Source organism: Pseudonaja textilis, chromosome Z (assembly GCF_049901715.1).
Source record: "Pseudonaja textilis isolate UNSWEBS1 chromosome Z, rPseTex1.2, whole genome shotgun sequence".
NCBI classification, from domain to species: domain Eukaryota; kingdom Metazoa; phylum Chordata; class Lepidosauria; order Squamata; family Elapidae; genus Pseudonaja; species Pseudonaja textilis.
Window position 1 is genome coordinate 103,854,394 of NC_142008.1, and position 12,100 is coordinate 103,866,493.

The 12,100-nt window shown below is 39.0% G+C and overlaps 2 protein-coding genes across 3 annotated transcripts in view; one reads left to right on the top strand and one right to left on the bottom strand.

The window, feature by feature from the left end:
- The window catches only part of LOC113450820 (uncharacterized), a 45,936-nt gene extending 36,803 nt beyond the window's left edge, over positions 1-9,133 (bottom strand). The window contains exons 1-2 of the mRNA XM_087916652.1: positions 8,744-9,133; positions 8,316-8,559 (exon numbers count right to left, since the gene is read on the bottom strand). The gene's annotated coding sequence lies outside the window, so the exon portion shown is untranslated. The remainder of the gene's footprint in view (positions 1-8,315; positions 8,560-8,743) is intronic.
- The window catches only part of TRIM28 (tripartite motif containing 28), a 30,736-nt gene continuing 27,599 nt past the window's right edge, over positions 8,964-12,100 (top strand). For both annotated transcript variants that reach the window (XM_026722118.2, XM_026722119.2), the window contains exon 1: positions 8,964-9,257. In XM_026722118.2, the coding sequence (XP_026577903.1) occupies positions 9,005-9,257 (253 nt within the window). In that variant the 5' untranslated portion in view covers positions 8,964-9,004. The remainder of the gene's footprint in view (positions 9,258-12,100) is intronic.

Consider the following 12,100-nt stretch of genomic DNA (forward strand, 5'->3'; position numbering starts at 1 on the left):
CATTTTGGGAACCACTACTCTAAAGACCCCTAAGAGATTATCACCCAAACAAGTCTACTGGGCCCAATATTTCAAGCAATTCAACTTTAACATTAAATATATCCCTGGAGGGAAAAACGTACTGGCGGACGCTCTGTCCAGAAAACCTCAGTTTGACAGTCACTGAGAGGAAATAGTACAAGCCTTAATTTCAGAAGCTCAATTGGTAGGTCAAGTGACCACTCGACCCCAAGCCAACCGCAACCCCAAACACCTGGAAGATAAGCTGACTGCAGAATTGAAAACAGCACTATTGACCGGTCCTTGGTTCCTGGACCATCAAACCGAGTTGACAATGAATGATGGACTAGCTTGGAAAGGAACTAAGCTTTATGTACCCACAACTCTAAGACTACTGGTACTAAAGCGTAGCCATGATTCTCGGCTGGGAGGCCACTTTGGATTCCTAAAATCACTACATTTACTGAAAAGACAGTTCTGGTGGCCAAAAATGAAACCTGATGTCGAGGACTATGTAATAAGTTGCTCAATTTGTGTCACAATGAAACAATGAACTGGAAAAACCCCTGGCCTCCTGCAACAAGTTGCTGAACCATCCCAACCTTGGGAAGAGATCGCAATGGACTTTATTGTTGAATTACCTAAGAGTGAAGGGAATACGGTCATTTGGACTATAATTGACTTATTCTCTAAACAGGCTCATTTTATAGCCTGCAAAGGACTTCCATCTGTGAAAAAACTTGCAAAGCCGTTTGTGAAACATATCTAAAGACTACATGGGGTACCTCATAGAATAATATCAGACAGAGGGATACAATTTACCACAAAATTTTGGAGGGAATTTCTGAAATCCATTGGTTCCTCTCAAGGGTTATCCTCAGCTTTCCATCCTGCTTGTAATGGAGCAGCAGAGGGTTAATGCCATGATTGAACAATACATTATATGCTATGTAATTTATCAACAAGAAAATTGGGCTGAGTTATTACCTTTTGCAAAGGTTGCTTACAATAATGCAGTACATAGCAGCACGGGATAGACTCCATTCCAAATCAACACTGGATTGGATTTTGTCCTGATGCCAGAGTTACCTAGACAACCTCCCTCATCCATGTCCCTAACAGAATGGATGAACTCATTAAAGAAAGGATGGGAAGATACAAAAAAAGCTTTGACTGAAGCTGCAAAAAATTATAAAAAACAGGCAGCTAAGCATAGATCCCTTCAACCGCCCTTTAAAGTAGGGGACAAAGTATATTTGTTGACCAAGTATCTTAGGTTGAAACTGGGTCCAAAATTCTTGGGTCCGTTCCCAATTTCAAAGATAATCAATCCGGTCACTGTCCAATTAAGGTTTCTTCGAATATTGGGGAAGATTCATCCAGTATTTCATTGTAGTTTACTAAAACCAGCTACTACATCAATGATAAGAGCACCACAAATCGCTCCCCCTAAACTATTAATGGTACAGGGGGAAACATATTATAAAATTCAAAAAATTCTCGATTCTAGATTATACTGTGGCCGATTGCAATATTTGGTCTTATGGAAAAGATACCCCCTTTCAGATGCTAGTTGGGTAAAGAGTTGGGATGTTCATGCTGATCAATTGGTTAACCAATTCCATGAGGATTTTCCCCACAAACCGAAGGATCCTCGTGGAGGGGAGAGAGGGGGGTAAGGACAATGTGTTAACCCCTGTATCTGTGTTTTTCCTTTTCTTTTAGGAGGAGGAGTTTTGGGATGCCTGTCATCTTGAAAAATTCAGCTGTCACATTTCAAGATACTGGGGTGGAGGAATGGAAAAGTTCAAGATTATTCTGTATGTTGTATTAAGAAATTCCAGTTTCAGTTAATTGGTTCTCATGATTTATGAAGTGTAGAAGTGGGAGGAGAGAAGGGAGGGGAGATTCTGAAAATAATTTCACTTTGGAAACTGCCTTTGACATGCCAGATGTTTCTAAATAAATCAATTGGAGAGAAAATGTCTTGGAGTAATTGATATCATGAATACTTTCTGGATGCCTTACAGCAACATTATCAGCACCTAATCAATTGCTTTCTTATAAATTGTTTTCATAAACTGATTTTGAAAAGGTCATATATAATTCTACACAAAAAATGGTAGACATTCTTCCTAACAAAAATATGAAGATTTTTACTTCCTTTCTGCACAATATTTAACAAATCATTACAGGTATTATTTTAATATCTTTTCTATTAGAAGCATCAATTGACAGAAAAGCATAATGCCTATTAAAATCTGTATTCAACATAATCCAAATTATACAATCTCGTAGAGATATCCATAGTTTTAGCATATTTCTTTGCAAAAGGAAAGACTTTGTATGGAACCATGTATGCATGATGATGGATAATGCAAGAGTTATGATGTGCACAGAAAACAAACCACCTATGACTGCTAATGTGAAGATTTTCCCCCAGTAGATGTCCTTCCCAAACATGTAGATTTTTGCTTGTGTATCATTTGAGTAATGTTAATAGGGGATGATTATCAGGAACCTTAGATTTGGTAAGTACTCCCAATGTTTGCCATATCTAGATAAGAATACCGTGACTTTTTTGAGCTCAGATAATTGTAATTATTTAATCATGATTAAGCAAATTTTTATTGTACTACATGAACTGTTACCTTTGCTCAATTATGAGACAGTATTTTTTTTTCAGACAACGCAGTCTTCCCATTTTGAGCTCTATACAATTCTCATAAATATATTCAATTGTAGCAGGCATCCAATTAATAAGGTGGAATATCTAGCTTTAGAACTATCTCCACTGACATCAGGGGCCAAATTAATTGTGGAAAAACATGGGAAGAGGAAGGTCAGGGTAACAGGGACTATCTTCCAACATATGCAGACTCTATATCCTTCAACACATTACTCACATACATACACAGTACTTAATTTCTTTAACCATGCTACAAGATAGTGTGATTTATTTACTTTTAGTTAATCTTATTTATGAGCCTAACTACCTTGGGGCTAGCAATGATAATTTATGGTTAATGCTACATGTGAAAAGTGGTTTATTCATAAACTGTGGCTAAGTAAGCCAGCACTTATCAACACAGATTATTAAATCTATCCACCTTGCTGCTGGTCTTTATCTTCTTTCCATATTTCCCAGCATTACAGATCTCAAAGAGATAGGTATTTGCCTGAAGTATCTAAAATACAATGATTTAAATCTGGTCACGTGCCTTCTGTTAGAATTAAATTATCCATATGAGAATCACTTTATTGTAGTAGTTCAGCTGCTGGATTAGAACCTAAGAAACCATGACTTCTAGTTTTCCTTTCAGCATGGAAGACTGTTAGATTTTAGGTCAGTTATTCTCTTCCTAAAGCTGTTCTGCCTTATTGTGGCAGGAAGGCATATGGATGTTGAGTGTGAATGGATGAGTGAAGAATTTCAGGAGTGTATGCCAAGAATATTTATTTCCCGCAGATGTAGAGGTCATTCCAATTGCCTAGCCAAAGGAAGATACCAGAGATAGATAATGACATCATAAGTTCTTGCTACAAAGAAGGCACTGTATTTCACCAACAAAACCTCATGGGTAGTTAATGTAAAATGACAACAATGAAAACTGCTTTAAACTCTGCTTGTTGCTATGTGTGATTTATCTAGGGAGAAATTATAAGATCCTCAAAGGAAGAAACAGCTCTTTTCAGCAATGACTTCCTTTGAAAATATACTGTAGAAAGTTAGCACCCATCCCTCTCCTAGAATAAAATGTTCTAGGAAATATTAAAAAGGCAGAATATTATATTTCCCTGGATGAGAAAAAGAGAAACATGTTTTTAAAGACAAAGCAACTCCCTGCCCACCCCCTCAGCTCCAGGGTGATGGGATTAAGACATGGCACTCAGAACATGATAGGATTAGTCCTCTGTCCATCTAACAGCAGGGCTCACTACATTGCAAAATCACCTGGGACATTACATCACCCAGCAAGATTTAACCAAACCTGGGACTCAAGACAACCTACAAAGCTACCCCTGCATGACCCCATGGGAATCTGACAACCAACCAGAATATATTTCTTTCACAGGAACAGGAAGCAAGCTCAAAGCCTGAGAGGGTATAAATCTCTCTCTTTCACCTATTTGTTCAATTTTGCACTGAACCTCAAACCATGTGGTCCTGTCTACCATTAAACCATCCTTCCAAGCAGTCTCCATGTTTCCAGTGTCTTTCTTCCCACTTGGAACTGAACCAGATGACCATTTCTTCCAACAATACTAGTCCCCAGAATATAAGCCTTCAAATACCTCTTCCTTGAGTTGAGATCAACATTTTTGCTGTCTGGAAACATTTTATAAGATGGATTCATAGCATTAGGGAGAATTAGTTCTTCTGTCTCCAACAGCAAACTGTATGAACCAAACAATTTGACAAAGAAATTAAGACCTACTTTGGAAGATGGCTTGGTAAATAACAAACCAATCATTAGCAGCCAGTACAGAGAACTGAACCTGAGGGCTTTCCTGGCTTTGCTTTTGAATTCTGTACAGTTAAGAGCTGAATCATAAAATTGTAGTCTATAATTTGTAGAAAGTTAGCACCCACCCCTCTCCTAAAAGAATGAAATATTCTAGGAAATATTAAAAAGACAGAATATTATATTTCCCTAGATGAGAAAAGGAGAAACATGTTTTAAAGACAAAGCAGCTTCTTGCAGCTCCCTGCCCCCCTACAGCTCCAGAGTAATGGGATTAAGACATGGCCCTCAAGACATTATAGGATTAGCCCTCTACCCATCTCACCACATGGCACCTGGGAAGATTACATCATGAGGTAAGATTCAACCAAGTTACCCCTGCATAGCCCCATAGGAGTCTGACAACCAATCAGGATACATTTCTTGCCACAGAACAGAAGCAAGTTCAAAGCCCAACAGAGGTTATAAATATTTCTCCCTCTCTCACCCATGTGCTTTTTTGCGCCGGACCTCAATGTGGTCCAGTCCACCATTAAAACCATCTTTCCAAGCAGTTGCCATGTTTCCAGTGTCTTTCTTCCCACTTGGAACTGAACCCAGATGGATAGTTCTTCCAACAAATTGCAAAACTGCAAGATTGTCTTAATTACTGCTATGTTATCTGTAAAAAAAAAACACTTTTAAAGTCAGGGGCAGCCAATTGATTATTCACTAATGCAATTTTATAGTATGAAGTAAACATTTAAAAAATGTCAACTGAAATAGACAAACTCCCTCAATATACTATAGGCTTCTATGCATGTGTAAAATCCGTTCCCATATTTTAGGTAAAATATGATATATAAATTATTATTTTATACATATGCATGCCTAAAAGTCTTTTTGTTATTTTATGTAAGTGGCAAGCCCATTGAGATTTAATAGACATTCTATTTTAATAGACTTTTCATTAGTCTATTAAATTGAAGATTCATTTATTTCATTCTCAAGTTATAGGATTGTCTAAAAACACTGTTTCTTTACATTATCAAGTGCAGAGTCTAAGCTGCACCACTTCTTGGGGAAAAGCAATGGCCAAAAGCCCTTTTCAGTGCATCACCATCCAGCAAGGCTCAACCAAGCCTGGAACTCAGGACAGCCTACAGAGTTCCCCTGCATGGCACCATGGGAGTCTGACACCCAATCAGAATACAAGCTTAAATTCAAATCCCAACAAAGGTTATAAAACCCAGGCACTCTCAGCATGAGCCCCTTTTTCTCTTTTCCTTCACCTTGAAGCATGTGATCATCCTTTTCACTTTGGAGCTTCAAGCCATGTGCTCCTGCTGTCCACCATTAAACCATCTTTCCAAATAGCCTCTATGTTTCCAATGTCTTTTTCCCCACTTGGAACTGAATCCAGAAGGATATTTCTACCAACAGAGATAAGCTCAGATTAATGTACTTGAAATGATGAACAATTTACGTCCACCATCTATAAAAACTAACTGGAATTAATGCTGGAATCCATACTACCTGTTAATATATCAATGTCCTTCAATATATAATGTTGGTCATACTGAATACCATATTCTGACATTTCATTACCTTTTTTTTCACATCCCCAGGATCTGTGGCTAACATAGAGGTAAACATAAAAGTTATGGCTTCCTGTTTTTAGTTTTATCTACCTCTGACACTTAACAAAATGTGAAGAGTTGAATACAGAGCTGAATGATGGAAGAATACCAGGAAGACACCCAAGGATTAATTAATTCAAAAACAATGGATAGCATAGTAGATGGAGAAGCTATATAACTAAATGCCCATCTTCCTTTTCATTTTCTATTCCCATCCCCATTAAGATATTCTCAAAGTTACGTAGCAGCTGAGTAAAGAAATAAGAGGAGAAATGGTTGTCTTTCTGTTGACAATGCAAAAGCATAAACTAATCCTGATTGTTCCACTTTACTATATTAACATCTAAATGGCCTTATCTTTTACCCTGCAGGTGGTTCATACCTAAAGAAATAGAGAAAGTTATTGTGACTTGCCCAATAATTCAATATAAGCTTTTAAAAATTGCCATCCACACAACTATACTATAGGTGTTTTTTGCAATCTTGTAATTTTTCAATATATTGGCAAGACAGAGACAATGTAATAAATAGTTCAAAGCAATTTTTGTTTGTGTAAACAATGTGAATTGTTTACAAGGTAAACTGTCTCAGCTAAACCCAAAAGAAATCACAGTTGTAAGTTACATTCACACATGCTAAACTTTGCTAATTTTAAATTTGGTTCATTTCAGGTATATTATACTACATATCACTACAGAACCTTGACTACGTCATAATATACAGTATTTTCCATGCACTGGTTGAAAATAAGTCAAATACTTCATAAATAATCTCAGAATGTTTTATTTGGTTTGTATTTTCCTCCACTGAACACTACTTCCTTTATTTTCTGTTATGTACTATTCTTAGATAGCAAAATAAAAAGTGATATTAAACACAAAAAGCAACTTCAGCTTTTGCAGGCTAGATTTTTAATAAAATACATGAATGCCAGAACTTGGCTTTATGTAATATACCAAAAGAAAGCCTGAATTGTAGACTGCCTGAGATTTATCCTGATTCCGCATAAAGTCAATGTTTATCATTGTTAACTGAGTAAATCAAAATTACGGGGGTTCACGTATCAAGGAAAGCCATAACGTAGCTTCTGGGATTCAGTTTTACATATTGTGGAATCCAGTCATTATGATTTCTGAAACATAACTTAAGTTAGCATTAGACACGGCATTAGGCTTATTTAATTAACAAACCATAGTTACTGCTATGTGTAAATCCCAAAAGAATCTGAGTCTTCTTCATACATGAAAGCGTAAGAATATCTTTGGGCCAATCACTCTGTCAGCGAGAATTACCACAAATTGTTGTAGGGATAAAATAGTAATTGCTATGTAGACCACCTTGATTAAGAGTCATAATATAAAAATATATAATAAAGCATTGATCTTCATTAAGCTTTTCAGTACTTGTGCAAAGTAGTTTTCAGGTCATGAAAATGTGCAACTTCATCCAAATGTATTTACTAAATATTGTAAAATTTAAAGCACATACTATTTCTCCTTATTTCTCTAAGCACTCAATAATCAGCAAAACATAAAAAATATGGTGTGGGTCAATCTTCACTGGTATACAAATCTTTAACAAAACTTAGCACCTCCTGTATTGCATTCACAGGTTATATCAAGCAAGCCACCAGGCAATATATTGTGAACTCAACTATACTGGTTTATACATTTCTTCTTCCATTCAATTGTGTCCAATTCTCAGACTACCTGGAAAAGCCTCTGCATTTTCTTGGCAAGTTTTTTTTATGTGGTTTGCTACTGCCTCCTGGCTAGTAGCCAACTCTGAGTCTAAGATGGGACCAGAACTCAGTCTCCCCATTGCTAATTTGATGCATTAACCGCAACAGCAAACTGTCTCTCAGTTTGTAAACTACAGTGTATATGTGAGCTCGGCTACTGTGGATTCAAAATAGCCATTTCAGTTTAATGTGTGGACTCTGGCTTGTTTTGTCTAATGGCATTCATAATTTATAAATTCAGCTGCCATTAAAAATTAGCTTCAAAAGCTGGTTAGTCTCTGCTTACATTTCTCTCTCTCTCCATATACTAGTGTCATCCGAGAATCTATTTGCAGTCATCTAGAAAACAGGATAGTAACCTAAAAGTTTCACCCTTTTCAGCCATTTGCCTGCAAAAGGGCAGTTTGGTTTCCAACATGGAGGCTAAGAAGAATTAGCTTAGGCAGCCGCACAGATGGACTTCAATGATTGGCTCAACCCTCCAGGTACCTTCTCAGTTTGAGGCAGTTACTGGCTGTTTTCCCGCCAATCCCAAATCTCGCTCCCTTTCAGTCTGGATGAATTCCAAGTTGCCATGGTTCCAATCTCTTAAATCTTCTTTCGTTTGATTCGCTCCTTTTCTAAAAGGCGGACCTAGACCTTTTCAGTTTCTGATTTGTTTTCCGATAAAATCTAGACAAATCTTCTCGAATTCCATTGGATAGATATCTTTTTCTCCTTTATTTGAACTTTCCTTTAAAAAAAAAAAAAGAACGTGGGCTATTGGTTGGATAGAACGTCTATCTGTAACGCAACACTCTTTCTTAAAGATACGGTCCAATCGGGCAGAGAACAGTAAAAAGACAGAAAAAGACTCTTCAAACAGTTTGCCCCCAACGCCCCGCCGCTGTCCCGTCCCCCCCCCCGTCTCAAATTACCCGTGGTTCAGTCGGCGAAGTGGGAAGGGCATAAGGGGGAGGGGCAACGAAGCGAGCGAGCAGTCCCACTCCTTCTGTGACGGTGAGCTGCGCGCGCTGCTTTCGTTGTCTAGCGACCTCGCGTGCGGCGCCTTCCAGATCCGAGTGGTTCCAAGGCTCGCGAGGTCCAAGTCCTCCACGCGCCTACATTTTCGCGGCTTTTCGGCTTGGTGCCGGCGATAATAAAGTAATAGAAGCAGCAGCAGAAGCTCCGGGACGGCAATGTCGGCCTCTGGGACTGCAACGGTCTCTGCTCCTGCCGAAGCCGGCGGAGGCGGCGCCGCCGGGGACAAGCAACGTTCCTCCTCCGCTCCGCTCAACGTGGAAGGTATCGACCTGCTGGAGAAATGCGGCGTGTGCCGGGAGCGACTCCGCTCCGAGCGCGACCCGCGGCTCCTCCCTTGCCTCCACACCGTCTGCAAGGAGTGCATCAAAGTCGAGCCTGTCTCGGGCGGCAACAACAAGGATGGACAAGGTAAGAAGAGACCTTGGGAAATGGCGAGCCTCGTGGGAGGGGAGAGCACGGAGAGGAATGCTGGCCCTCCTTTGCAAAGGGAGAAAGAAGGGGAAAGGTTTTCAACGGGCGGAGATGCAAACGTGCTTTTTGCTGGGAGCTTTTATTATGTTCCCCCTTGTTTCCTTGCAGTATCAGAGTTTGTCCCTGGATGGGGTTGGATCCCGCGCCTAAAGGGACGACCTGGGTTACGTGGTGATGTGTGTGTGTTTACTGGGGGTGGCGGGGGTGCTCCTGCGCGGTTGTGCCTTGGACAAGATTGGTATGGAAAAAAAATGGAGGAAGGAAAAGGGGCGGTGAAGGAAGGCGGGAGGTGGTGGTTGAGGGGGAACAGACACGAGGCGGTGGATGGATGGGTTCCGTCCTTGGATCTTTCTTTTTGTGCGGCTTGGGCTCCTTAGCAAGATAACTTGTTGCCGGGGAGGGAGGGGGAAAATTTGCATTACCTTGCTTTTGGTTAAGCAGGGAGGAAGGGGGTTGGGGAGGGAATGGTTTGGCTTCCCCGCGGGAAGGACGGGATGTATGGCGGCGGGGATGCAGCCGGAGAGGCGTGGCCATGCGCATTCCGACGAGTCGAGTTTGCTCAGCCCTGGAGCGCCTATCGCGAGAAGTGGAGCCCGGGAGGGGATGGGGGGGATGACGACGCTACAGCACCCCACCCCACCCCCCTTTTTTACATAGTCAAGGCTGCTGTTATCAAGATGAAAGCCTCTCCAAGTATCCGCTGCTCTTCATTTTAAAAAGGAAGTTGCTTCCTTAATCCCGTATACTTGGCTATGTTCTCACGACAAGCGGGCTGTAAAATCGCAAACGCGTGTATTTTAGCTAATTCATTGTATTTGGGGGCCCTTCAGCCCCCTTCTCAAATTTATATTGCTTGATAAACCGCATCTAAATTACCTATAAATGTTTTAAGCGAATAGAGACTTTCTCTGCATTTTGGACATCCAGTTCATTTGTTTTTATGTGGAGTTATAACATTATTGTCAAAGAATTATAAGGAAAACGCACCACTTTTAAGTCTCTTAAAAAGTTTGATATAATAGTTTATAAAAGGGGAGAGGCAGTTTAAATCCGGATGGCAGTTTATAGCAAGGAAGATTAGAGTTTACAATTGAATTAACTATGAGGATTTTGATAATTACAATTTCATAAGAAATGTGCATTTCATGTTATTTTTAAGAGTCTTAATGTATATTTTATATTGGATCTAGGTATTTTATTTTTAATCTTTTTAAAAAAAGATGGAGTAGATTTGGGCAATTTATACACCTGCCTAATCACAAATATTGGAGCTTTAAAGAATGAATAAACAAATCTTTCAGTTCTTTCCCAATTTTTACCTCATATTTTTCTGTGGGGGAAAAATGTCATAATACCCCCCCACACATACCAAAAAACCTTTAGTTGACAAAATATTTGGGTTGTTTCATACTACAGTGTTCAAGTACCAGCTTAAGAGACCCAAGATTTGTTGTACTGTTCCTTGTCTTCTGCCTTTCTGCTGAAAAGTTGCTTAATTGTGTTCTGTTTTTTGTTGTATCATTCCTTCTATACAAGCTGTTTTGTTTTGGTTTTCTTCCTAATTTAGCTGCTATCCCTTTTCAGCGTATCTCCAGGTAGTGAAAAACCATCTATTATTCAGAACAAGACTTGTAGACTTCAACTCCCAGAATTCCTGAGCTAACATGACTGGAGGAGGAATTCTGGGAGTTGTTTTAAAACTGTCAAGTTCGATGTCTTCTGATTCAGAGCGTAGGGGCAGGAATGGTCTTTGCCCAGAAATCTGCCAGACTTCACTGAGATGGTTTATTTGTTTGTCCTTCCATCTCTCATTTGATGCATAATAAAGAAAAAAAATGAGAGTGGTTTCAGGAGGAAATTTAACTTCCAGAAAGAAGAGAGATAGATCCTGCCGTATCTTATTTAGTTTCTGTTTAACTGTTCAATTAAAAGTTATTACTTTTTGAGCAAAACTTTCTGGAGAGATGATTCAATCTGGCATAAATAACAGGAACTCATGTTTTGCATATTGCAGTCAAGCAAAACAATGTTATTGCACATAAAGATAAAGATACATTTCAGGAAAATGTTTAAAGTGGAATTGTATCAACTTGTCTCCTCTTCCAGAAATAAAATATATCTGTTCTCTTTTAGAAGCCTGGAGAGAAGTTGGCATCAAAAGAAAGGAGTGGGGAAGTGATGGCTGGATAAGTAAGGAATTCTAAAAATAATTGGGAGGGCAGACTGCTGTGGAAGGGAAGTCTTGGTAATGAAGAGGGTCAATTATCAGATAAATTTGAACACACCTGTGTTTCCCAAAACTTCCAAAGATATCTCTGTTCACAGGCAAGGTCCACCTCATCTTTATTAAAATATGGATGACAATCATGTATCCTTTATAGATTTTACGTATCTCAAACCTATAGTGGAAAATGTTGGCCTAAAGAGGAAAATACCATGTATTTTGGACACATGAGAGACAGTATCATCAAACCCTAACAACATCAGTCTTAGACACTATTATTTATGGTAACATTTCTAAGTTATGTCGGTTGAATAAAAAAAAGCGTCTAATTTTTAAAAACCCACCTCACCCTAAAATCACATAATAGCAAATTCCTGAATGGAAATTTTCTTCAAATACAGATGATTTCATTGTAACAAGAATCAAAGAACTACCTTTTAGTGGTTTATTGATGACTGAAAGGATGTTATCTTAAGATTTGTTTGTTGGTTTAATGGTATTGATTATAGTATTAAAAATTATAGTTTTCAGTGCAACCTGAGTGAAACACAAAGTT